At 47.2% G+C, this 26547-nt stretch overlaps 1 protein-coding gene across 10 annotated transcripts in view; it reads right to left on the reverse strand.

Annotated features, from left to right (window-relative positions):
• The window catches only part of PACSIN2 (protein kinase C and casein kinase substrate in neurons 2), a 162556-nt gene that overhangs the window by 23456 nt on the left and 112553 nt on the right, over positions 1-26547 (reverse strand). For 8 of the 10 annotated variants that reach the window (XM_066358595.1, XM_066358590.1, XM_066358593.1 and 5 more), the window contains one exon: positions 21872-22007. In XM_066358595.1, the coding sequence (XP_066214692.1) occupies positions 21872-21931 (60 nt within the window). In that variant the 5' untranslated portion in view covers positions 21932-22007. Of the gene's footprint in view, positions 1-8860; positions 9068-21871; positions 22008-26547 lie in introns of those variants that run through there. The other 2 variants (XM_066358596.1, XM_066358588.1) reach the window with 2 other exon arrangements.

Here is a 26547-nt window from a genome sequence, read left to right on the forward strand (position 1 = left end):
CTGACAGAAGTCTTTCAAAACAATTACAATGCTATGTGTGACAACTGAAAATACTTCCTGGCCAACTCAATATCATTGGTGAATATGTTCTCCAATTCAGTGGGTTTTTAAATTTTGTTGATGGTTTACTATGCTGTGCAAAAACTTTTTATTTTTTATTTTTTTATTTTTTATTTTTTTTACAGAAACAGAGAGAAGGATAGATAGGGACAGACAGACAGGAATGGAGAGAGATGAGAAGCATCAAACATTAGTTTTTCATTGTGATACCTTAGTTGTTCATTGATTGCTTTCTCATATGTGCCTTGACAGGGGGGCTACAGCAGACCAAGTGACCCCTTACTCAAGCCAGCAACCTTGGGTCCGAGCTAGTGAGCTTTTGCTCAAACCAGATGAGCCTGCGCTCAAGCTGGCGACCTCAGGGTCTCGAACCTGGGTCTTCGGCATCTCAGGTCCACATTCTATCTGCTGCACCACCGCCTGGTCAGGCAAAACTTTTTAGTATAATATAAACTATTTGTTTACTTTTTCTCTTTTGTTTCCCTTCCCTGAAGCGATATATAATTATCAGAAAAAATGTTGCCACAAGAAATATCTGAGATTTTAATGCTTTATGACCCAGAGATTCCACCTCTGGGTCTATATCCAAAGAAACCTAAAACACTAATTAGAAAGAATATGTGCACCTCTGTGTTCACTGCGGCATTACTTACAATAGCCAACATTTGGAAGCAGCTCAAGTGCCCATAAGTAAATGAGTGCCCATCTGCTTCTCCATCCCTCCCTCTCTCTTTTCTATCTCTCTCTTTCCTTCCCGCAGCCAAAGCTCCATTGGAGCAAAGTTGGCCCAATGCTGAGGATGGCTCCATGGCCTCCACCTCAGCCAGTAGAATAGCTCCGGTTGCAGCAGAGCAACACCCCAGATGGGCTGAGCACCGCCCCCTGGTGGGCATGCCCGGTGGATTTCAGTCAGGCACATGCTGGAGTCTGTCTGTCTGCCGCCCCCACTTCTCACTTCAGAAGAATCCAAGAAAGAAGGAAATTGTACCTTCTGATATAGCATGGATGGACCTAGAGGGTATTATGCTAAGTGAAATAAGCCAGTCAGAGAAAGACAAGTACCATATGATTTCACTCATATATGGAATCCAATGAACAAAATAACAAAATAGAAACAGAATCAAAGATACAGAGAACAGAATGATGGTTGGGGCAGAAGGTAGGGATTTGGGGGGCTGGGTGAAAAAGGTGAAGGGATTAAGCAAAACAAAACAAAACAAAACAAAACTCACAGACACAGACAACAGTGTGTTGATACCAGAGGGAAGAGGGGGCAGTAGAAGAGGGTAAAGGGGGATTGATGGTGATGGAAGGAGACCTGACTTGGGGCGGTGAACACACAATACAATATATAGATGATATAGTATAAACTTGTATACCTAAAATCTACATAATTTTATTAACCGACATCACCTCCAAAAAGCCAATAAAATTAAAAAAAAATTTACAGCAGGATGAAAACAATAACAAAACATAAGTTAGTGTCACTGAGCTGGTGGCAAGAGCTAAGATCATCATGGTCCCATGTATAACTGACAGTCCCCATGCAACTGCCTCACATAGCTGGTTTTTATCTCTCTGTTACCAGCATCATTCAAACTGGTCATCAACATCAAAATATGTTGGCTCTCCAGAAACCTGCCCTCCTCTCTGACTTTTTTTTTTTTTTTTTAATTTTTCTGAAGTTGGAAATGGAGAGGCAGTCAGACAGACTCCCGCATGCACCTGACTGGGATCCACCTGGCATGCCCACCTGGGGGCGATGCTCTGCCCATCTGGGGTGTCGCTCTGTTGTAACCAGAGCCATTCTAGTGCCTGAGGCAGAGGCCACAGAGCCATCCTCAGCACCCGGGCCAACTTTGCTCCAATGGAGCCTTGGCTGTGGGAGGAGAAGAGAGAGACAGAGAGGAAGGAGAGGGGGAGGGGTGGAGAAGCAGATGGGCGCTTCTCCTGTGTGCCCTGGCCAGGAATCGAACCCGGGACTCCTGCACGTCAGGTTGATGCTCTACCACTGAGCCAGCCGGCCAGGGCCCTCTCTGACTTTTAAAACCCTTGTAAGATTTATGAAAAAGAAAAGGCTGTTTCTTAAAGAGGTCTGTTTTGGTACAACCCATCATTCAACACATAGTATTTATCTATTTATTTGTTTAGTGCCTGACCAGGAAATGCGCAGTGGATAGAGCATCGGACTGGTATGTGGAGGACCCAGGTTCGAGACTTCGAGGTCGCCAGTTTGAGTGTGGCTCATCTGGTTCGAGCAAGGGGTCACTCGGTGTTTAGTGACAGAGACAGAGAGAGGAACAGACAGGGAGAGAGATGAGAAGCATCAATTGTCCACTGCAGTACCTTTGTTGTTCCCTGATTGCTTTATCATAATGTGCCTTGACCAGGGGGCTACAGCAGATCGAGTGACCCCTTGCTCAAGCCAACAACCTTGGGCTTCAAGCTAGCAACCTTTGGGCTCAAGCCAGCGACCATGGGGTCATGTCTATGATCTCACACTCAAGCCAGTGACCCTGCACTCAACCCAGAAAAGCTGTGCTCAAGCCAGAGACCTGCAGGTTTTGAACCTGGGTCCTCCGCATCCTAGTCTGATGCTCTATTCACTGCACCACCATTTGGTCAGGCAAAAGTTGTTATTTAAATACTATATGCTGCCTGACTGTAGCATCGAACTGGCACACGGAGGACCCAGGTTCAAAACCCCGAGGTTGCCAGCTTGATTGTGGGATCGTAGACATGACCCCATGGTCTCTGGCTTGAGTCCAAAGTTGTTGGCTTGAGCAAGGGGTCACTCGCTCTGCTGTTGCCCCCCGTCAAGGCACATATGAGAAAGCAGTCAATGAACAACTAAGGAGCCACAACAAAGAATTGATGCTTCTCATCCCTCTCCTTTCCTGTCTGTCCCTCTCTCTGTCTCTCTCTCTGTCTCACACACACACACACACACACACACACACACACACACACAGAGAAAAAGATAAATTTTTATATACTGATATGCATCCTTTCCAACTATACTCAGATGAGTCCAGATGAATGTATACCGCGTTCAACTATCACCACATCAAGGCATGGAATATTTCTAATTCCCCACCAAGTCCCCTTGTGCCCCTGCACTCAGTCTCCTACCCACACAGTCCCTGGCTACCACTAATCTGATATTTTTCCCTTTTCCAAGATAAATGGAATCATAGGTAGAGCCTGGCTCTTGTGACTGTCACTCACCATAATTCTTTTTTTTTTTTTTTTTTGTATATTTCAGAAGTTGGAAACGGGGATGCAGTCAGACAGACTCCCGCATTCGTCCGACCGGGATCCACCCGGCATGCCCACAGGGGGCGATGCTCTGCCCATCTGGGGCGTTGCTCTGCTGCAATCAGAGCCATTCTAACGCCTGAGGCAGAGGCCACAGAGCCATCCTCAGCGCCCAGGGAAACTTTGCTCCAATGGAGCCTTGGCTGCGGGAGGGGAAGAGAGAGAGAGAGAGGAAGAAGAGGGGGAGGGGTGGAGAAGCAGATGGGCGCTTCTCCTGTGTGCCCTGGCCAGGAATCGAACCTGGGACTCCTGCACGCCAGGCCGACGCTCTACCACTGAGCCAACCTGCCAGGGCCTCACCATAATTCTTCTGAGGCTGACTTGTGCTGTACCTACGTCAGTAGTTTATCCCTTTTTATTGCTAAGTATCATTTTACTATACGACTAGACCATCATTTGTTTCTCCTCCAGCCTGCTGAAGGACATCTGGGCTATTTTCAGTCTGGGGCAATAAATAATACACTATAAACATTTGCCTTCCCTTCTTCTGGGTAAATACCTAGGAGTGGAACTGCTACATAGAAGTGTACATCTAATCTTATAAAAAAATTATCCGCAATCCAAAGACTGCCCTCAGCAATGTGTGGAAGTTTCAACTGCTCTGCATTCTCTCACTAGCACTTGGTATTTGTGAAGCCAGTAAACAGCCGCCTGGCCCATGCAGGTTTGCATTAGATTTGGACAGACGGTAATGAAACAACAGAGTCAAGAACTGGTGGGCCATTACCTTTAATCCTAGCTTGTACCTGGCGGGTAAGTAAAAACACACATTGGGCTCCAAAACCCACTCATTCAGTGCTCACAAAGCTACTGACTTATCCGTGTTTCCTAGAATCAAAGGTTTCTAGCTCACTAGCCTTATTCACCTCTGTTCCCCATCTCCTTCTCTCTGCACAAACTGGCTTCTCCTTTAGCATTCTGCCATCTTGGCTGCTTCTCCTGACCTTTTCTTTCTTTTTTTTTTTTTTTTTTTGTATTTTTCTGAAGCTAGAAACCGGGAGAGACAGTCAGACAGACTCCCGCATGCGCCCGACCGGGATCCACCCGGCACGCCCACCAGGGGGGCGACGCTCTGCTGCGACCAGAGCCACTCTAGCGCCTGGGGCAGAGGCCAAGGAGCCATCCCCAGCGCCTGGGCCATCTCTGCTCCAATGGAGCCTCGGCTGCGGGAGGGGAAGAGAGAGACAGAGAGGAAGGAGAGGGGGAGGGGTGGAGAAGCAGATGGGCGCTTCTCCTGTGTGCCCTGGCTGGGAATCAAACCCGGGACTTCTACACGCCAGGCCAACGCTCTACCACTGAGCCAACCGGCCAGGGCTTCTCCTGACCTTTTCCACGTGGCCTTTCTCTGCTCGTCTACAGCTCTCCTCTCTAATGCTAATCTCAGGAACCTAGAGAGAGCAAGCTCCCAGTCTGCCCCATTTTATAGTATAGAAATCGAAACCTTTAATCCAATATACAATTAAGGAAGTCTCTGATACAAAGTCACTTATCTGAGGCATAATGGGATTTCTCATGAGAGTGCACCACCCCACATCAAGCAATCAGTCAAGGGTGTGGGGAAAAGCTTAGTCTTAAAACTAAGCCTTAAGCTATAACCACCCTGCCTGCTTACAGCCTGCCCCCCACACCCAATGCAAACTATAAGCAAGCAAACATATATCATATTTACAAACTTACTTGACCAACAGTATTATCAGGTTAAAAAAATTATTTTTTTAATTTTAGTCATTCTGTTTAGTATGTAGCAATAGCTCACTGTGATGCAATTTGCACTTTCTTAATTTCCAGTGATACTGAGCATTTTTCTTATTCCTGTCTTCTTTGGTAAGTGTGTGCTCTTTTTTATACTTTTTTAAGTTGAAGTATGTATGTGGGTCAAATAAGTTTATAAATATGATATATATGTTTGTTTTTGTTTTTGTTTTTTTTACAGAGGCAGAGATAGACCGGGACAGACAGACAGGAACGGAGAGAGATGAGAAGCATCAATCTCATCAGTTTCTCGTTGCGCGTTGCGACTTCTTAGTTGTTCATTGATTGCTTTCTCACATGTGCCTTGACAGCGGGCCTTCAGCAGACTGAGTAACCCCCTGCTGGAGCCAGTGACCTTGGGTCTAAGCTGGTGACTCTTTGCTCAAGCCAGATGAGCCCGCGCTCAAGCTGGCGACCTCGGGGTCTCGAACCTGGGTCCTTCCGCATCCCAGTCCGACGCTCTACTGCGCCACCACCTGGTCAGGCAATATAATATATATGTTTGCTTGCTTATACAGTGTGTCTGTAAAGTCATGGTGCACTTTTGACCTGTCACAGAAAAGCAACAAAAGACGATAGAAATGTGAAATCTGCACCAAATAAAAGGAAAACTCTCCTAGTTTCATACCTATTCAGTGCAGTTCAATGTGGGCTCATGCACAGATTTTTTAGGGCTCCTTAGGTAGCTATCCCCTATAACCTCTACAGACTTGTCACTGACTGATGGCCTACCAGAACGGGGTTTCTCCACCAAACTGCTGGTTTCCTTCAACTGCTTATCCTACCGAGTAATGTTATTTCTTTTCTTTTTTTTTTTTAAAGATTTTATTTATTCATTTTAGAGAGGAGAGACAGAGAGAGAGAAAAGAGGGGAGGAGCAGGAAGCATCAATTCCCTTACGTGCCTTGACCAGGCAAGCCCAGGGTTTTGAACCGGTGACCTCAGCATTCGAAGTTGACACTTTATCCACTGCGCCACCACAGGTCAGGTGAGTAATGTTATTTCTATGTGGTGGTGCTTCATTATAAAAGCGCCGATATTCATGTTGCACTTTGGTCATGGATTTGAATTTAGCGAGCCACAGAACACACTGAACTTTCCTTTCTGTACCGTCCACATCTCGACTGGCATGGCCGTGGGCTGCTCCGCTGTACATGGTGTTACATCATCATCTGTACATGTAAACTGGCAAAGTCATTATAGCTTAAGGCTTAGTTTTAAGACTAAGCCTTTCCCACCCTTTTAATACTAAGATCTTTTCAAAACTAAGCTTTTCCCCACACCCTTGACTGTTGTATGATGTGGGGTGGGGCACCCTTATGAGGAATCCCATTTATGCCTCAGACAAGTGACTTTATATCAGAGACTTCCTTATTTGTATACTGGCTTAAAGGCTTTAATTTCTATGCTATAAAGTGAGGCGGGGGGGAGGGGCACACTCACTCAGATCCTGTCATCCACATTGCAGAGGAGAGGCAGCCAAGATGGCGGAGTGTTGAAGGAGAAGCCAGTTTGTGCAGAGAGAAGGAGATGGGGAACAGAAGTGAATAAGGCTGGTGAGGTAGAAACCATTGATTCTAGGAATACTCGGATAAGTCAGTGGCTTTGGGAGCCCTGAACAGAAAGTGAAGTGTTTTCCCACTGTATTTCTCGCCTGCTGGGTGCAAGCTAGGATTAAAGGCAATGGCCCGCCAGTTCTTGACTCCGTTGATTCACTACTGTCTGTCCAAATCAAATGTGAACCTGCATAGGCCAGGAGGCTGTGATGGTGGCTGCGGCTACTGGCCATACAATATATAATGACCAGGTGTATGGCCAGTAGTTGCGGCCCTTCTGGCCATTCACATGCAGGTTCACATTGAATTTGGGCAGATGGTAAAGAAACAGTGGAGACAAGAAATGGTGGGCCATTCTTTTATTAAAGTCTCGCCCTGGTCGACAAGCAAACACACAGGGCAAACACTTCTGTTGGGCAGATAAAATGTATTATGCTCACTTTGTTAAAAATGGCGCTGCCGGCCCTGGCCGGTTGGCTCAGCGGTGGAGCTCGCCTGGCGTGCGGGGGACCCAGGTTCAATTCCCGGCCGGGGCACATAGGAGAAGCGCCCATTTGCTTCTCTACCCCCCCCTCCTTCCTCTCTGTCTCTCTCTTCCCCTCCCGCAGCCGGGGCTCCATTGGAGCAGGGATGGCCCGGGCGCTGGGGATGGCTCCTTGGCCTCTGCCCCAGGCGCTGGAGTGGCTCTGGTCGCGGCAGAGCGACGCCCCGGAGGGGCAGAGCATCGACCCCTGGTGGGCAGAGCATCGCCCCTGGTGGGCGTGCCGGGTGGATCCCGGTCGGGAGCATGCGGGAGTCTGTCTGACTGTCTCTCCCCGTTTCCAGCTTCAGAAAAATACAAAAAAAAAAAGGCGCTGCCCATGTGAGGCCCTCGCCCAGGTGATATTAATGTGTGTTGAGAATCCTTGTAGCCTGGGGCTTGGTTTTGGGATTAAGCCTTTCCCACCCTTTTTAATGTGGGGTGGTACAATCCAATCATGCCTCAGAAAAGTGACTTTGTATTAGAGACTTCCCTATTTTGTATATTGGATTAAGAGTTTGGATTTCTACACTATAAAATGGGGACGGAGCAGGAGCTTGCTCTCTTGGTTCCTGAGATTATCATTAGTGGAGAGAGCAGAGCAGAGAGCAGAAGGAGGCCACATGGAGGAGGCCAGGAGAAGCAGCCAAGATGGCAGAGTGTTGAGTGAGAGGCCAGTTTGTGCAGTTTGACGCTGGAGAAGGAAGGAGATGGGGAACAGAGGTGAATAAGTCTGTTGAGCTAGAAACCTTTGATTCTAGGAAACTCGGATAAGTCAGTAGCTTTGTGAGCACTGAATGTGAGTGGGTTTTGGAGCCCAGTGTATATTTTTACTTGCCCGCTGGGTGCAAGCTAGGATTAAAGACTATGGCCCACCAGTTTGTGGCTCCGTTGTTTCTTTACCGACTGTCTGAATCCAATGCGAACCGGCATGGACCGGGCTGCTGTGATAGTGCCCGTGGCTTCTGGCTTTACAACTTCCCTCTTCATTCAGATCTCACAAAGCCCCTCAGTTCTGGTTCCCCATCTGCACACCTTCTCCCTTCTCTGCCAACATGGCTTCTTCTTCAGCACTCTGCAGTCTCTCTGCTCTCCCTGAAACATGGCTTCTCTCTGCCTCTTCTCCTTCCTCTCTCCTTGTCAAAACTTTCCAGAGAGAAAACCTCTCCTCCAGCAAACATTAGCAAGATAATAGCCCTTCTCTAGCAGGAAGATAATTTGTAATTTTACAGATCACATATACCTGGCACTGCCCAGCCCCCAATGCAAACTATAAGCAAGCAAACATAAAAATCTTATTTTACAAACTTATTTGACCAACACCAGGTTTTTAAAATCCAAGAAAATTAATTTTCAGGTATATGACAAATTGATCATACATTAAAGTCAGGACATACACAGCTACCTATTTCTGTGTTATCAGTTCTGTAATGAAAGTTTCTCTGTTGTTTTTGAAACACTGGCTTGTTTAGAGATGGCCTAATGGCAGATAATGTAGGAACTGAAAATAAGCTTCCTTCCAAACCTATCATCACTTGATTCATTCACAAAATGCCTGTTTTTTAAACTAGTGCTGAAGCCATATATGTCCCTAACTTTCTCTAAATTCAGGGTCACCCCTCAGATATCAAGATACAAAAGGACAGGTGCTTACCACACACGGGCCTGGGTGCAGGGCCATCCTCCACCAGGGACTGCCTGGCCAGGGAGTGGGGGTATACTGAAGGCAACATCCAAGCTGAATTTTCAAGGACCAGTAGGAAGCTGGCCACATAAATAGAGGTGAGGGAAAAGATTCCAGGCAGAGAGAACTGTAGGGCCAAAGGCCACTGCCATTGTGGCCATGCAGGTTCTCTCTCTTTTTTTTTTAAAGAAATTTCTAGAGTCTCAAAGGGAGGAATGAGAGGGGAGAGACCAGAAGAATGCAGGAGAAGGTGCCTGCAGAAACGACTGGCTCAGCCAGTTAAAGATTATCCACATCTTTTTTTTTTTTTTAAAGAGACAGAGAGAGAGAGTCAGAGAAAGGGATAGACAGACAGGAAAGGAGAGATGAGAAGCATCAATCATCAGCTTTTTTATTGCGACACCTTAGTTGGTCATTGATTGTTTTCTCATCTGTGCCTTGACCGTGGGCCTTCAGTAGACTGAGTAAACCCTTGCTCAAGCCAGCAACCTTGGGTCCAAGCTGGTGAGCTTTGGTCAAACCAGATGAGCCCATGCTCAAGCTGGAGACCTCGGGGTCTCGAACCTGGATCCTCCACATCCCAGTCCGACGTTCTATCCACTGCGCCACCGCCTGATTAGGCGCCATTGAGGTTTTCATTGGATTCGGGCAGACGGTAAAGAAACAGTAGAGACAAAAAATGGCGGGCCATTCCGTTTATTTTATTTTATTTTTTATTTTTTTATTGATTTTTAGAGAGAGGAGAGAGGGACGGGGGGGGGGGGGGGGGAGAAGTGGGAAGCATCAACTTGTAGTAGTTGCTTCACGTATGTGCCTTGGCCTAGCAAGCCCAGGGTTTCAAACTGGCAACTTTGGGATTCCAGATTGACACTTTATTCACTGCGCCACCACAGGCCAGACCCATAGAGCAAATACACAGGGAAAACGCTTCCTTTCATTCAGGGCTCCCAAAGCCCTGTGCATTCTCTGGTTCCACAACCAAGAGAATCTTCTCCTGGTTCCTCCTAGAATCAAAGGCCCCCACAAGCCTCAGTAGGGCTCCCAAAACCCCTCAGCTCTGGTTCCCCATCTGCACTCATTCTCTCTCTGCAAAACTGGTTTCTTCAGCACTCTGCATTCTCTCTGCTCTTCCTGCAAAAACTTGCTAGGCCCACAAAGACCCCTCTCCTCCAGCAAACATTAGCAAAAACAATGGCCCCCTCAAGCAGGAATGCAATCCCCAATTTGCAATCAACTGCCCTGCTCTGAGGGCAAGCAAGCACAGTGGCTGTCCAGCACCATTTTTTAATAAAAATGAGCAAACTCAAAAAATACAAATTTTATAAATTCATTTGCCCAACAAGAACAATGTTGGCAAAATAAAGTTGTGACCACATGGAGACCTGAGGGCACTATGAGACACCCACAAGAATAAAACAGGAACACAGAACACAGGGGAATGAGTGGGGACTTTGCCAGGGGTCAGGTGCAGTGGGTGGTGGGGAAGTGGAGTCAGACAGTGAGAAATCTCCAGGGACAGGCCTTCATCCCAAAGGGGAAGGGGCCATGCTCAGGGACTGGTGGGCTTCAGGAACGTGAAGCACCTGGAGGGAAGGTGAGAGAGTGCTCCGAGACTGGGGCCACAGCAGGGGAGGAGGGCTAGAGTCAGCCAGCCAAACACTAGAAAGGGGAGGGGACTGGGTATCAGAGGCTGGGAGAGACCGGTGTTGACAAAGTGGTCCATCCCATCCTACCTGCCCCAGTTTCAGCTCAGCTCCCCCACGGCTTCCCTGCCACCTGCCGCCCCTGCTAGACAAGCATGGGACAGCACCTGTATCACCTGCACTTGCACACAGGTGAGACCAATTCCCCACCCTGGCTGCTATTGGCTGGTCCACCTCAGAGCTACAAGGCCCTTCCAAACACTGCCCTCATGCCCCGCAGATGCAGCCTGCCCAACATGGGTAGTGGCCACACATGTTAGCTCCCTGCTCATACTGGGCTGCAGGCCTCCTGGAAGCAGATGCTGCACTCTCACCAGCAACAGCATCACAACAGAGCATGTCCGCACATGGCCAGGCAGAGCACTGACCACTCTACATGTGTCATGTCATGTCACACAAATCCTGTCACAATCCTAGGAGGTCAATCCCATTAGTGTTCCCATTTTATAGAAAAGGAAACAGGTTTGAAGAAGCAAAGTCACCCCTGATCATGCAGCCAGAAGGAGGTGGAGTCCCCCTTACAGAACCTTCCTCAGGCCCAGAACTAAGAAGGTGTACAGCCAAGACATAATGAGTTGGTATTAGGCAATAGGTGTCCTTCCAACCAGCCCTACAGAGTCAGGGGAGGCCACAGAGGTCAAGACTGTAGGTTGTGTGCAGGTCCCACCCCTGATCCCGCCATGTGCTGGTGAGGCTTATGTCAGGAGTCCCAAACCTGAAAACTACTAAAACCGCTTGCCCATGGTGACCTTCATTTTACTCTCAGAATGCTCATGCCCTTTAACCTGCATCCCTGAAGGCCTAAGCACACCACTCCTTCCACACCCTTGAGGCACACAGGTTCAAGGTGAGCCAGCCATGCTGAGCTAACTGGACAGAAGGAGAAGCCCTGGTGGTACCCCCACCCCCACAACTCCAAGGAGCCAGTCACATGTTTTGTCCAAAGCTGTTCAAACAAGCAAGAGGCTCCAGAGTGTTCTCAATCAGCTTAAAAGATTAAAAGACAGGATGGGAGGTGATCCTTTGGGCTTTCTTAATTCCAGTTCTGTGGATGGCAGTGAGAACGGATACAAGAGCTCTTGCCATCTGGTTGGGTCCATCACCCCAGCCCTCCCTAATGAGGCCTCCTCCCCTCCACCTCCTCTCACGAGCAGGGCCACAAGGAACTGTCCTTGCACAGGCCAGGCCACTGCATGTCCACTCCCTCTGCTGTCAGGTGCAGTTAGAGCTGCTGCCGTGGGCCCCACACATGGGGTATGGGGGGTGTGCAGCTCAGGCTGGGGTCTCCCCAGTCAGTGTGCTCTTGGCCTGGCACAGCCTCACTGGACAAGACCTGGCCATTTCTTCATCTTGTTCATTCAGAGACAAAATGAAGAGGGGAACAGGATTAGCTGTCCTCCACGAGCCCTTCACTGTTCCAAGATTTCCAATTGAGCAGAGGCTGCCCATCCACTAGCTGACTGGCCACCTGCTGAAGCACAGCTCTCAAGTTTTAAGAATCTGGCAACACTCTCTTGCTACTAACAAATATGTAGTGAACGCCTACTGTTTGCTAAGGACTAGGCAAGGGACTAGGGATATAATGATGAGCAAATTGTCATGGTCCCTACCTTTGTGGGACTCGTGGTCAGATAAATAACCCAATTAAAGATGGTGATAAGTTCTAGAAGGAACATTCTGGGTGGTAGGACTGCCTGGAGGAAGTGATGTTTGAGGTCAGAGCCAAAGGGAACGCTATGGGGCTAGGCGGCTTTCCAAAGGCTTGAGGCAGGATTTGGAGGCCCACAGAGGTGAGCTATCCACAATGCCACCCCTCCACAAAGCTCTTCCTACAGCTGTCTCTCCCAGTCACTCCTGTATGCATACCAGCTATCATACCGTAGATGTGGTGATGCAGTGGTTTTGAGCTCAGGGACCATGCCTTCATTCTCCATCCTCCATTCCAGGCACACACAGGGCCCCTGTAATAGCTTCTCAATGCCTGATGGTGCTGAAAGCAGAGCTTCTCAGTACACACAGACAGGAGGGGACTGGCCAGTTGCCGAGCACTCAGAGGCATGGGCAATGAAGAAACTCATGGTCCTTTATCAAGTTCTTAATCCAGTCAGTCCCTGGAGCTCTCCTCATAAAAGCTAAAAAGGGTTAACTTTTAGCACATCATCAGACAGTAACTTCATGGATGATAAATGAGCAACTATCACACACGTCTGCCAATCTGGCAAGTATCATTGAAGAGTCATTTAAACACAAACCAGCAGAGAGCTTCACAGTTCCTTCACTTATGCTAACCGGGTTTTCAGTCAAATCCAAGATCTGAATTAGTCTATCCCTAAGTCTGCCCATGTCCTGGGCAGGCCAGAAGGGTTTTAGGACTGGGCCTGGTAGTGATTGTCACTACTTCCCTACCCACATTCCTGCAGAGTGCATGGCAGATGCCATATCCTGCATATCCTGTATACACCAGCAGGGCATCCCCATGGTGACAGCACAGGGCCTTCTAGCTCAGACACCTTCTTACAACCTGTCCCGGTGGTCGGCAAACTCATTAGTAAACAGAGCCAAATATTAACAGTACAACGATTGAAATTTCTTTTATTTATTTATTTTTTTTACAGGGACAGAGAGAGAGTCAGAGAGAGGGATAGATAGGGACAGACAGACAGGAACGGAGAGAGATGAGAAGCATCAATCATCAGTTTTTCGTTGGGACTCCTTAGTTGTTCATCGATTGCTTTCTCATATATGCCTTGACCGCAGGCCTTCAGCAGACCAAGTAACCCCTTGCTCGAGCCAGCGACCTTGGGTCCAAGCTGGTGAGCTTTATTTGGCTCAAGCCAGATGAGCCCGTGCTCAAGCTGGCGACCTCGGGGTCTTGAAATTTCTTGTGAGAGCCAAATTTTTTAAACTTAAACTATGTAGGTAGGTACATTCCTTATCAAGGTAGTGCCTGCACATGGTATTTTGTGGAAGAGCCACACTCAAGGGGCCAAAGAGCCGCATGTGGCTCGCGAGCCACGTTTTGCCGGCCACTGACCTATTCCAACCCATACTCTGAATCATCCTTTTCAAACAGGGGTCACAACCAATCATAGGGCTGTGGATCTGATGTGTGCTTGAAGCACCAAGATGTAAAGGGGTATCTCTGAAAAACCATTAAGTCTGTGCCGAGCTCTCAAACTGAGCTCTGCCAGTCCTCATTTCTTTTTTTTTTTTTTTTTTTTTTTTTTTCATTTTTCTGAAGCTGGAAACAGGGAGAGACAGTCAGACAGACTCCCGCATGCGCCCGACCGGGATCCACCCGGCACGCCCACCAGGGGGCGATGCTCTGCCCATCCTGGGCGTCGCCATGTTGCGACCAGAGCCACTCTAGCGCCTGAGGCAGAGGCCACAGAGCCAACCCCAGCGCCCTGGCCATTTTTGCTCCAATGGAGCCTTGGCTGCGGGAGGGGAAGAGAGAGACAGAGAGGAAGGCGCGGCAGAGGGGTGGAGAAGCAAATGGGCGCTTCTCCTGGCCAGTCCTCATTTCTACAGAGTTCCACTTCTCCTCGGTCTCCAAACTACTGTCCAGCTCACCCACCCTCTGGGTTCCCAACTCACCCTGCACTGGCACAGAGGGTTCCAGAGCTCTTCACCCTGGTGCTCCCTGAACCATGGCCTGGACCAGCCCTAACCTCACCGAGCCGCCCATGCTCAAAACGGGGTAATGTTATTGGCCAGGCAGGGCCCTGAGAGGGTGACAGCCAGGTCATCTGCTGGCCTGCTGCTGCTACTGTTTATTAGCCTCAGCTAACAGCCTCTGTGCACCCAAGCTGCTCTGACCTGGCACTAGCTCCTGTCACTGCCCTGAGATCTCACTCCAGTCCCAACTCCTGGTTTTCTGTTCTTGCCCCCAACACTGACCAGCCTGCCCCACCCGCTGTTCCTGCAATCTGTACCCATCCAGTAAGAAGGTCAAGAAAATAAAATTCATTACCCTGCAAGGTACCCTTTGCTGTTTGATAGTTTTAAAACACAAATCCCACACTTCAACAACTTTAAAGATCAATCGCATTATCAATCCTTAATCTACATGATCAAAATGACAAACTAAAAAATAGATGAAATAGAACCTCACAAATTCCAATTCTCAGGTCTAACTCCAAAGGTATGACACGTAGTACCAGAGACAGGAAGGATGTGTTTGAACAGAATTATTTTAGAACTGAATTCCTAGTGACACCCTATGACTTGTTCATGATCATAGCACATGACCCACCTGTGAGCCACTGCCCACCCTGGTGCTCAGGGTATCCCGAGCACAAGCACACGCATACACTCATCCTTCACCCAAGTGCCCAGGTAATAGCAAGAGTATACAGTCCCTCACACTCAGATGAGTGCTGGGTGAGTGGTATCTCACTGCATTAAGAGCTGCAACCAACCTGAATATTGAGATCATCTCCCTGAGTCTGAAGACCAGCAGCCTGTAGCAGAAACTCTAACAGTGAAATGAGGTAGGGACAGTTAGAAAGGTGTCTGAAATTGGGGTACAAGGCCAAATGACATAGTGAAGAAATCACCAGGTTGGAAAAGTGAGAACAGCAATTTTCATCCCTTCCACATGCCATTGTTCTACATGTCAGATGAAGAGCCGTTGTTTTTTCCTGGAGAGAACTGAACTCTCCAGGCAGCACTCCCCACATTTCGCGCCCACCCCCTCCCTGCTTGCTGCTTCCACAGTATCCTGTCTGCCCCAGTCCCCTGCATCAGGATCCTCATGACTGTTACCCTTTTCCCCATCCCCAACACACACACACACACACACACACACACACACACACACACACACAACCATGGCTCCTTCACCCCTTTTCCGGATCTGGCTCTCTCAGCGCCAGCCCCACCCTGAACATTTGTGTACAAACGTCTCAATGGAGATAAGCCACCACAGTCTAACTGAGCACACAAGACCCCTCCAGTTCTAAAACTGTAATTCTATATTACTGAGCAGAAAAGGAAAATGTTTTCTCTTATTCAGCTTATACAAGTTTCTTGGACATTGCTGAAATCAAATAAGAAAATTAAAATTTCTCTTCAGAGGATAAGCTTGACATCAAAAAGCCTTGAGTGGGCCTGACCTGTGGTGGCGCAGTGGATAAAGTGTCGACCTGGAAATGCTGAGGTCACTGGTTCGAAACCCTGGGCTTGCCTGGTCAAGGCACATATGGGAGTTGATGCTTCCAGCTCCTCCCCCCTTCTCCCTCTCTGTCTCTCTCTCCTCTTTAAAACTGAATAAATAAAAGAAAAAAGAAAAAAAAAAGAAAAAGCCTTGAGTGTTCAATTCTCTCCGGGAAAAAACAGAACGGCTTGTCATCTGGCATTTAGAACACTGGCACGTGGAAGGAAGGAACAAGCCTGCACCAACAGGATGAAAGGCCACCTGATTCATCTACTTTCACCTGTCTCCACATGTACAACGTTCGTGAGTGTGGCTGACAGACGAAGTAAGTGAAGAGGTGACAATGTGAGACCACCTGGGGTCAGGAGTCACTGGGCCCCCGGACTTGAGGATGTCATCTGTAACCCAAACAAGCATCCTGGAAAGTGCAAGCTGGCAATACCATGTTACCGCCTAGGAAAGCGAGGAGGTTATTTCATTCCTCTGAGCTCTCAGCAGCACACTAGTAAACGGTGGCGCCAGGGTCTGCACCCAAACGGGAATCTATTTCTTCGCACCGAGGCAGAGGCATTTAGGTGAGTGGCAGGCATTGCAAAGGCATGCTCCTCTTCTCTGCTGAGCTCCCAGGAGGCTGGGAGCAGAGGTCGGAGAGCAGTTCTAGAGCAGGTATCTGGGCCTAACCCTGCTCTGCCACCTGAGAGCAGAGATCTGGCCCAGAGCGAGTGCAATAAATGCTAGCCATTATCACTGTTCCTTATTTCTAAACTTTTTGTTGTAGGTTAACATTTCTGCAGAAACGTACTCAGACTGTAAGCATATAGTTTATGTGCATATAGCTCAATGGCTTATCAGAGCATATACACCTATGCATGGGATACAACAAAGTCCCAGAGCACCTCTGGCAGCTCTGGCAGGTAGCCCACACAGGATGGAGAAGTCTCTTTTGCAGCCTCCCAGCATTTGATCTGGACCATTTAAGTCACTACAGCTAGTGCTCGACTTACGACCACGATTGGTTTGACCGACTGGTCATTAACATGATTTGGTCATAAGTTGAGTAGGCTATATGTACAGTACTGTGAAATGATGTTATAAAAATCTTTAAGTCATATTTTATCATAATTTTCTTTTATTATTGTTATAATTTTCTTTGTTCATTTTATGACATTTGTATCATCTCTACACCATTTTGTTTTTTATTTTTACATTCGTCAGGTTTAAGTAAAACACTGCATTACCAGTACAACTGGTTTAATATTTGCAAAGACAATTTCCTCTTGGTAGACATCTTGGGAGGGGTTTGATGAAAAATATCCAAGACACAAAACACAAACTGCTCTACCGAGTCTGGGATAACAGTTGAAATGGTGCACGCGGAGATGGTAGTGCTGCCGGAAGCCAGTCCGCACTGTCGTACGCCCAGCTGGGCAATGCTTGCGCTGCCAGATGCGGAGCAGTCATGGCTAGCGATTGTGGTCATAAAGTCGAATGGTCGTAAGTTGCATAGGTCGTAAGTCGATCAATAATTGTATGTTTGTTTTATTCATGCTATATTGCCAAGGCCTAGAACAGGGACTGACATAGAGCAGGTGTGTTATAAATGTTTACTGAATGTTTTGCTCAATATTGTGGTTATTTGTGTGCATACTTTAATTCCAAATACCTGTTTGTAAGCTTCTTCTGAGCAGGCATGTCATCACCCAGCACTGGACCTCACCCTTTCTCTGATTCACTCATGCATTCAATCAAGAAGCACTCGGTGTGTCAGGAACCATGCTAAGTCCCAGACAGCCAGGTAAGAATCCCATCCTTCTCCTCAGGGAGTTCACAACCCAGAACTACAAGCTGGATGGGCATGAAGGAAGGCTGCATATACCTGCCAGGAGGGGTCAGGGAAGACTGCATCAAGGAGGAGCTCCCTGACAAAGAATGGAAGTTGGAGTGGAGGAAAGACCACCACCCTTGGTCCCCATACTCTTTGTGAACAGGATCCTGGGACGGGATGGGGTGGGGCACGCCTCAGCTTGGCTACAGTTCAGGATAGAGCTTCTCAGGAAGACCCAGGCAGTCCACAGTCTCCAACACACGCTAGTGTCTTAGTCATGTTAAAGAGCGTGGTTTTACTCTGAAGGTGACGCAGAACAAAGAGAAGACCCAGAAGCAGGGCCGGAAGCAGAAGTCACTGCAGGAGGGCCCACGAGGAGCCAGAAGACTTGTCAGAAGCAACCGAACCCTCCACCCCACCGGAAAGCCACAGGCAGATTGTACCAGGCTCCAACTTGCTGAAGGAATCGGCACTTGGGGAACCATCCTCCATTCGGCCCCAACTTACTCAATTCTGCAGCCTCTAAAACAGGCCCTTGGCTCCTAAGAGGCCAAGGTCCTCAGCGCTTTGCAATGACATGCTCATTCCAGGCTCTAGACTTTGCTCCAGCTTGGAATGCCATCCTTTTGCCCTGCTCCCAACTCAAAGTCCAGCCCTTCCAACACACTATGCCTGTTTCGGAGACACCAGTCCCTTTCTCTGAACGCATGTTCAGAGAACTGAGAGGCAGAGCTGTGGCTTGGCACCAGGGCCCTCATACTCCACACAGATCACTGGCCTTTCTCTTCCCAGCTACATGAGAAGTACCTGCATTGTGGGGATCAGATGCCCCTCCTCTTTTCCCTATATCTCTTACTATGTAGTGTTATATGACACAGAAAGTGCCCCCTCCAGAGACCCACTAAATACTGCTATTTGATGTTCTGTCCCTGTGGGTCTTCTCTCTACCTACAGCTCAATACTTGTTCACTCATTTGTTTAGCAGACATCTGAAGGCTTATAAGTATCATCCATGCTCATCTTCCATGCCACCCTTCCTGCCCCCATGCCCAGGGAAGCCCCATTTCCCCTGTGCAGCTAGCAAATCCTTCAGCACCTTACAATGCCAGCATCTGTCTCCTCCCTCAAGGAGCTTACCTACAAATGTCAAAGTCAAGGGCTCCTAGAGAACAGGGCCATGTCCCTTCTGGGCAGGCACACAGCCACCATGCAGAAGATGGTTCTAGGATGGCCCACTCCAGTTAGTACCTTTTAGTGGAAAAAAGTAAAACGAAGCACAAAAGACTTTCCCACCTTGAGACCACATGGCTTTCTTTAGATTTGTGCACCGCTGCGGGTCACACCATTGAGAAGTCACCTTCTATGAGAGGGAACTTGCAGGAAGCGCAGAGAGATGCACAGCTGGCAGCAGTAGCTAAGGCCCTTGGAGCCCAGCAGGGCCATGTGGCCTAAGCAGTCACCCCTCTGATCAGTGAGTATCCACCACAGAAGAGGGAGATGATGGCACTGCTGTTTTTTATAAGCTGATGAGTAATTCTGCAACCCCATCACAGGATGAGCAAGGCCTGACTAGAAAATAACCCATTTGCCTTCACAGGCAGAAGCAGATGTTCTTTTTTTTTGAGAGAGAGTCAGAGAGAGGGATAGATAGAGACAGACAGGAAGGGAGAGAGATGAGAAGCATCAATTCTTCATTGTGGCTCCTTAATTGTTCATTGATTGCTTTCCCATATGTGCCTTGACCGGGGGGCTATAGCAGACTGGGTGACCCCTTGCTCAAGCCAGCGACCTTGGGCTCAAGCTGGTGAGCCTTGCTCAAACCAGATGAGCCTGCGCTCAAGCTGTTGACCTTGGAATTTTGAACCTGGGTCCTCCATGTCCCAGGCCAATGCTCTATCCACTGCGCCACCGCCTGGTCAGGCCAGAAGCAGATGTTTTTGTCTACTGACAGTATCACAGCTAAGAATTTAGCAGGGAGCTAAGAGCTTAAATCACTGGCTTGTTAAAGCTACTTGATTTAACATATGCTGACAACATATACTGGCAACTTCTGCCTCCTTTTTTTTTAACCAGGCAGATGAAGACTTCTGTAATAGCACTATATTTAGCTACTTCATTTTTCCAGAGTGGTTTCTGCCATCAATCGGGTAATTGCAATGACGCTGCCAAATGCAGCCTGCAGGAACAAGTATGTCATGCCTGTGCTGAGACCTGCATGTCCACAGCAGAGGGACAGCCCCACTTTACCTGCACTTATCCCCTTACCCCTCACACAAGCTAGGCGTGGGTACCATCATCAACTCATTTTACAGATTGGGAAACCGAGGCAAAGACAAATTAGTAACTTGCCCAAAGCCACATACATGTAAGTGACAGGCCACCTAGCTCCAAAGCATGTGTGTGAACCAGCTCCATTGCCCACGCTGGTCTATCAACCACAAGGCCTTCCATGTGTGCCATGCTCGCTGCATCCCTACCTAGCCCAAGGCAGGCGTTGAGTAATACCAGATACAGTGTCGCTACCATTATAAAATGAAAGTTCCCTCACACCTCTAAAGGAGTCTGTCTATGATTTGGTTCAGTGCTGAGAAGAACAAGGACCTATATTTCTCAAGGCCAGCCTCCCAGGAGCCCCTAGGAAGCCTCTACACAGCCGCCACTGGCTTCTGAGTGCTTCTGCAAAGCTGGCAAGACCGCAGCCTCCTGGGGGCCAGCAAGTGCAGCCAGCCTGCCTGTGAGCACAGATGTATGCACAGGGCACAGGGGCGGGCCTGAGTTCTAGCGCTGTCCCAGAGGCACTCCCAAGCTGCATCTTGTGACTACCAGTTCTAACACTGCTTCACTCAGCTTTACCACCAACCAGCTCTGCCATAGAGAGTGCGCCTGAGAAAGCCGGGAGCTGCCCATGGCTGGGACACGCCCAGACCCAGTGGCTGCCTGTTACTCTTGCTGTCTTCTATGAAATACTCCCTTGGACAATGTGCCTCTCTGACTACTGAAATCTGAGCTCCGGCCCAGATACCCACCAGGAAGACTGCTGTCAGCTGAAGGGCAGGGACAGAGGCACTTGCACCCTATGTACTTGTCAATTTGCTTGATTCCATGGAAGCCAGCTCCTTAAGGGTAGAGACCCAGACTATCACATATCTTGTTGGAGCTTCACAAGGCCTAGCCCTCAGTAGGTGCTCAATCAACATATACTTTTAATGAAGTATTCAGCTCAAAGTCAATAATGACCTTGTCCCCAATGCATAAGAAAGAAAAGTGTTAGTAGAATTTTGAGCTCCTTTACTACACTTGGCCCCATGTGATCACTTGTCCCTTAGTCTACGATATCAGGTGGCATTTGATATCAGAGACAATTGTACACCTAATTAGTCTAAGTTTGTAAAACTCCTTTGTGCTTGTCTCCCATGTGCTCCAAGGCATCATCCTCATCTCCTGCATTGTGAGAGCCAGCTGTGCCAGGACAGCACCCACATGGAAGCCAACGCTGGCATCCTACTTCATCCTAGCAGCCTCCTCAAAAGCCAGTTTCATCCCCTCTTTACAGATGAAAAGCCTAAGTCTCAGATAAGGCAAGTAACTTGCTCAAAGTGACACAGCTAGTGAGGGCACAGCTGGGATCAGAACCTAGATCTTTCCAACTGCAAAGCTAGTGCTCTTTTCACTAAGCCCACAGCTGCTGGGAAAGGGGAAAGAGAGGGGTTTTGCTATGAGAACAAAATTTAATCAAAACGGACTTTCCTTTACCAGTAGGCAGGGAAAGTGGGGCTCAGGAAGAGCAACTACCAAAATCCACAAAATAATCCAATTAGGAAGGGTGTTCCTCATGGGCACAGACAGGAAGATGCTCCTACTAGCTTCAGGGCAGTTTGTTTAGCCCTCTGGCATTTTGCCTGCACTGTCCAGCATGATGTCATATCATCGCCATCCATTTTTCTACACAAAACACACACCAAAACTGCCTTTCAGGCTAAGCCCAGTGATGAGCGTATGTCACTCCAAGTCAAACATAGCTCAACATGAAAAGGAAGACCAGAGAATGAACAAACTAACAAGACCTCTGAAACACCTCTAAACTCTTTAGCCATTGGACTTTTCTAGCAAGGTAAGTTCACCACTTTCACTGACAGCTTAGCCATACCTGTTGCCAGATCTGACCACAAATACCTGACTGGTTTCAGAGTACTGTAGTTCAACTCACCACACCTACCCCCACCACCAAAAGAATAAAAGTCCTGGCAAGCACCAGCCTGGTCTCCGTATCATGGAGAAGAAAGTGTGGGCATTACCTCCCAGAAGCTGTCGCTGGACACTTCTACTCCAACGGAATCATCGTAAGTGACCGACATCTCTCCGAAGGGTGAGGGAGCAACAGAGGATTCTTAAATTTAGGTGAACTGCAGGTATTCCAAATCTGTAGGCAACCTATAAGAACAACATAGCACTGTGATTTTTTAATTCCCAAGGTAAAAGTCATCCCGATTTACAATTTCTATTTCCATCAATAAAATGGTTGCCCAGGCAACATTAGTTCTCACCCTACAACTCTGGAGGCCCCCTCTTCCCTGCCCTGGGGCCCTGCCCACCTGTCCCATCCCCCCAGTGACCTGCACCAACCTTGGAAATCCTGTCTCTCCCCACCCTCTCTGGTAAGACCCTTCTCCTTCTCCCCATCACTGACTAATACACCCAACAGTCCATTCTTGTACTGCCCAGCAGTAGTCTCATCCGCTCCTCTGAAATCAAGTATCACCAGTTAAGTGGAAGCAGCAGCACTTCTTTTGAGTTGGCCTCTCCATAAAATAAAGACTAGCATATTTCCCTCATAGGACCATATGAAGATTAGAGATGAGCCAAGGAAGTCTTTTTTTTTTACAGAGACACAGAGAGGGATAGATAGGGACAGACAGATGGGAACAGAGAGAGATGAGAAGCATCAATCATCAGTTTTTCGTTGTGACACTTTAGTTGTTCATTGATTGCTTTCTCATACATGCCTTGACCGCAGGCCTTCAGCACACCGAGTAACCCCTTGCTCAAGCCAGTGACCTTGGGTCCAAGCTGGTGAGCTTTTGCTCAAACCAGATGAGCCCGCGCTCAAGCTGGCGACCTCGAGGTCTCGAACCTGATTCTTCAGCATCCCAGTCCGACGCTCTATCCACTGTGCCACCGCCTGGTCAGGCAGGATAAGCACTTTTACCGACTTCCCCCACCACTCTGACACCACCACCAGCCCTCCACAATCGGCAATGAGGCCAAGCATCATCCATCACTGTGGGAGCCTCCCTCACATGCCAGACGCTGGGCTGAGTGCTGGCAATCTAAAAGGGTACTTGGTTCATGATGGAGTTCCCATCAAGGGAGCCCCTGTTGTGGGCTGCAAACTGGGATCAATCCTAATAACTAACCTATGAAGGGACTACTGCATCATGCTCCTTATTACAGCAAGGGAAACTGAGGTACAGGAAGGGTAAGGAGCTTGCCCAAGTGGTGGCACTGATATCTTACTAAAGGCAGGTTGGCATCAGCCATGCTCGTAACCACTGACCATAACCACTTCAGCACTGAGCTCAAATTTTTCAGAACATAAAATGTGAAAAACAAACCACAATGCTGTGCATTCACCCCCCCACAGATAAAGTCCAGTCCTCACCAACAGTCTGCTGCTCTGAGCGCAGCCACACAGCAAGGTTCATTGATTCCCTCACTGTCGCGCATAAATTATACCTGCTGCTCTGTACCCTACCTTCTCATTTCTTAGTGTCCTTTGTTACATTGATATTCTTATATTTCTTTTTTTTCTTTTTTTTTCAGAAAGAAAGAGAGAGAAAAGAGTGAAAAGCATCAATTCACAGTTGCTTCACTTTAATTCATTGACTGTTTTTCGTGCATGCCTTGACCAGGCAAGCCCTGAGTTTCAAACTGGTAACCTCACTGTTCTGGGTTGACGCCCTATTCACTGTGCCAACACAGGTCAGGTGACAGTTTTTTTTTTTGTTTTGTTTTTTTTTTTAGAGAGAGAGAGAGAGAGAGAGAGAGAGAGAGACAGGGACAGACAGGAAGAGAGAGATAAGAAGCATCAACTAACTCAGTTGCCGCACCTTAGTTGTTCATTGATTGCTTTCTCATATGTGCCCGGACCGGGGTTGGGGGTGCTCCAGCAGAGCAAATGACCCCTTGCTCAAGCCAGTGACCATAGGGTCATTTTTCTATGATCCCATGCTCAAGCCGGCAACTCCCACTCAAGCTGGTGAGTTCACACTCAAGCCGGATGACCCCACACTCAAGCTGGGACCTTGGGGTTTCAAACCTGGGTCCTTAGCATCCCAGGCCAACATTCTAGCCACTGCACTGGCGCCTGGTCAGGCTCAGGTGGCATATTCTTAAAATAAAAAACAAAAATTTTATTTCTTAATTTTAGAGAGGAAAGGAGGGAAAAAATCGATTTGTTTTTCTACTTATTTATGCACTCATTGGTTGATGATAATTCTTAATTTTAATGTAGTCTAATTTAATGATATTCTCTACTATACTTAGTGCTTTTTATTGCCTGATTAAGAAGTCTTTTCTTACACTCAGGTCATAAGACAGTCATTCACTTTCATTATCCTCTACTCTAAGTGGTTTCACTTTGCTTTGGTTAGTCTTTACCTTTCATACACAAAAATGATTTTTGTCTTAATAACAGATGAGCCAAGTTTCACTTTTTTCTACGTGGCTATCCAACTGTTCCAGCACCGTCTGTTGAAAAGCGCTTCCTTTCCCTCCCAGCCTGCATTGCCAGCTTTGTCCACAGACGTGTGGATCTTTATCTGGGCTCTCTGTTCTATTCTCTGTCTGTCCTCGTGACAATACTACATTGTCTCAATTGCTACACTCTTCTAAGAATTCTTGGTATCTAGAAGAAAAAGTAAAAAAAAAAAGGAGTTCTTGGTATCAAGTAGAGGAAGGCCCCACTTTGTTCTTCAGGAGTGGCTTGGCTGTGTGCTTGGCCCTTTGTTTTTCCATATACACCTTAAAGATGCTTTTCAGTTCCACCAGCCAACCAGCCCTGCTGGGATTTTAACCAACATTTCACTGAATCCTCAGATCACTCTGAGAGAACAGATATGTACCTTTATAATACTAAATCTCCTAAACCATGAAATATACTCCATTTATTCAGGTCTTCTTTAAATTTTTCTCAACAGTGACCAAACAGTGAGAATCTTCTGCATAGAGTCCTTGCATACCTCAGGTTAGGGTAATACTCAGTATATAATTATTTTTGATATTAAATTGTATCTTTTTTAAGTTCTGCACTTTAACTGTTTATAGCTAATATACAGAGCAACTAATTTTTGTATATTCACCATGTATTCAACAACTTTGCCTTTACTACTTATTTCCCCCTTTTTGCACATATTTCTAATAACTTAATTAGAAGGTTGGCATCAGCCATGCTTGTAACCACTGACCATAACCACCTCAGCACTGAGCTCAAATTTTTTTGAGCTATAAATACCCTATAAATTCATTTGGGTATTCTACACATATTTCTTCCTCTACAATTCTCATGGCTTTTATTTCTTTTCCCTGCTTTACTGCACTGGAGAGGACTTGTAATAAAATGTTGAGACCCCTTTTGGTTTCAAAGACAAAGCTTCCAACTTTCACCATTAGTATGATGTTTGCTATAGCATTTTTAAAAATATTACTTTTCAGGCTAAGAAAGTTTTCTTCTACTACAATTCTACTAACAGCTTTTATCGCAAATGGGTATTTGTGTAAGATCAGCTTTACTTCCCCTTAAACATTTGGCAGAATTTGTCAGTGAAGTCATCTGGGCCTGGAGTTTTCTTTTTCTTTTTTCCTAACAAATGACTATGTTGCTACTTTGTTTTTACTATGTTTTTGCCATTATTTTATTTATTTATTTTTCTTTTCTTTTCTTTCTTTTGGGCTTGGAGTTTTCTTTTCTTTTTTTTTTTAATAAATATTTATTTTAATGGGGTGACATCAATAAATCAGGGTACATATATTCAAAGAAAACATGTCCAGGTTATCTTGTCATTCAATTATGTTGCATACTCATCACCCAAAGTCAGATTGTCCTCCGTCACCTTCTATCTAGTTTTCTTTGTGCCCCTCCTTCCCTCCCCCTGCCCCTCGTAACCACCACACTCTTGTCCATGTCACTTAGTCTCATTTTTATGTCCCACCAATGTGTGGAATCCTGCAGTTGTTTTTTTCTGATTTACTTATTTCACTCCATATAATGTTATCAAGATCCCACCATTTTGTTGTAAGTGATCCAATGTCATCATTTCTTATGTCTGAATAGTATACCATGGTGTATATGTGCCACATAATCTTTATCCAGTCTTCTATTTTTTTTTTTTACAGTGATTAAAGCCTTTAAGCAAACTCTTGGCCAATACAGCAAGAATCCATAAAAGAGTAGTGTCCTTAACGTGTTCATCAAGTCCAAGTTGGCCCCATCACCATGCCAAATCCCTGAAAAATGCAACCCAACCCCAGTTCAGTCTGTTATGAACTGTCCCAAGGAGCAGGAGTTCAAGAAAAGTCCACATCCAGGAAAAGTCCGCAGGGCACTGGAATTGTTGTCACAATTCTATACTTTGCAGCTCACGTCCAAGTCCCAATGACCGCTGCTTCTAGCTGGTAATGATTCAGGTAGACTGGAAAAGCCATCTGCAGCATGTGTGGAGATGGAGCTTCTGTTCTCCTCTGCCTGGAGAGATGAGACCAGGTTGCTTTTCCCTGGAGCTCTGCGACTGTGGCTTGGTTAAGAGAATCTTGGGATACACTAAGCAGTCTCGGTGTGGCTTCTTCAGTGTTCCTTGGTTGAAGAGTCCTCTTAGTTTAGTCCAAAGTTGGTTTTTCCAGATGATAGTTCTTAAATTAGTTTGTAATCCACTTTGGTTCTGGGAGGTGGATGTTGGTGTGTCCGCCTACTCCAGCG

This window comes from Saccopteryx leptura, chromosome 1 (assembly GCF_036850995.1).
Source record: "Saccopteryx leptura isolate mSacLep1 chromosome 1, mSacLep1_pri_phased_curated, whole genome shotgun sequence".
Taxonomy (NCBI): Eukaryota; Metazoa; Chordata; class Mammalia; order Chiroptera; family Emballonuridae; genus Saccopteryx; species Saccopteryx leptura.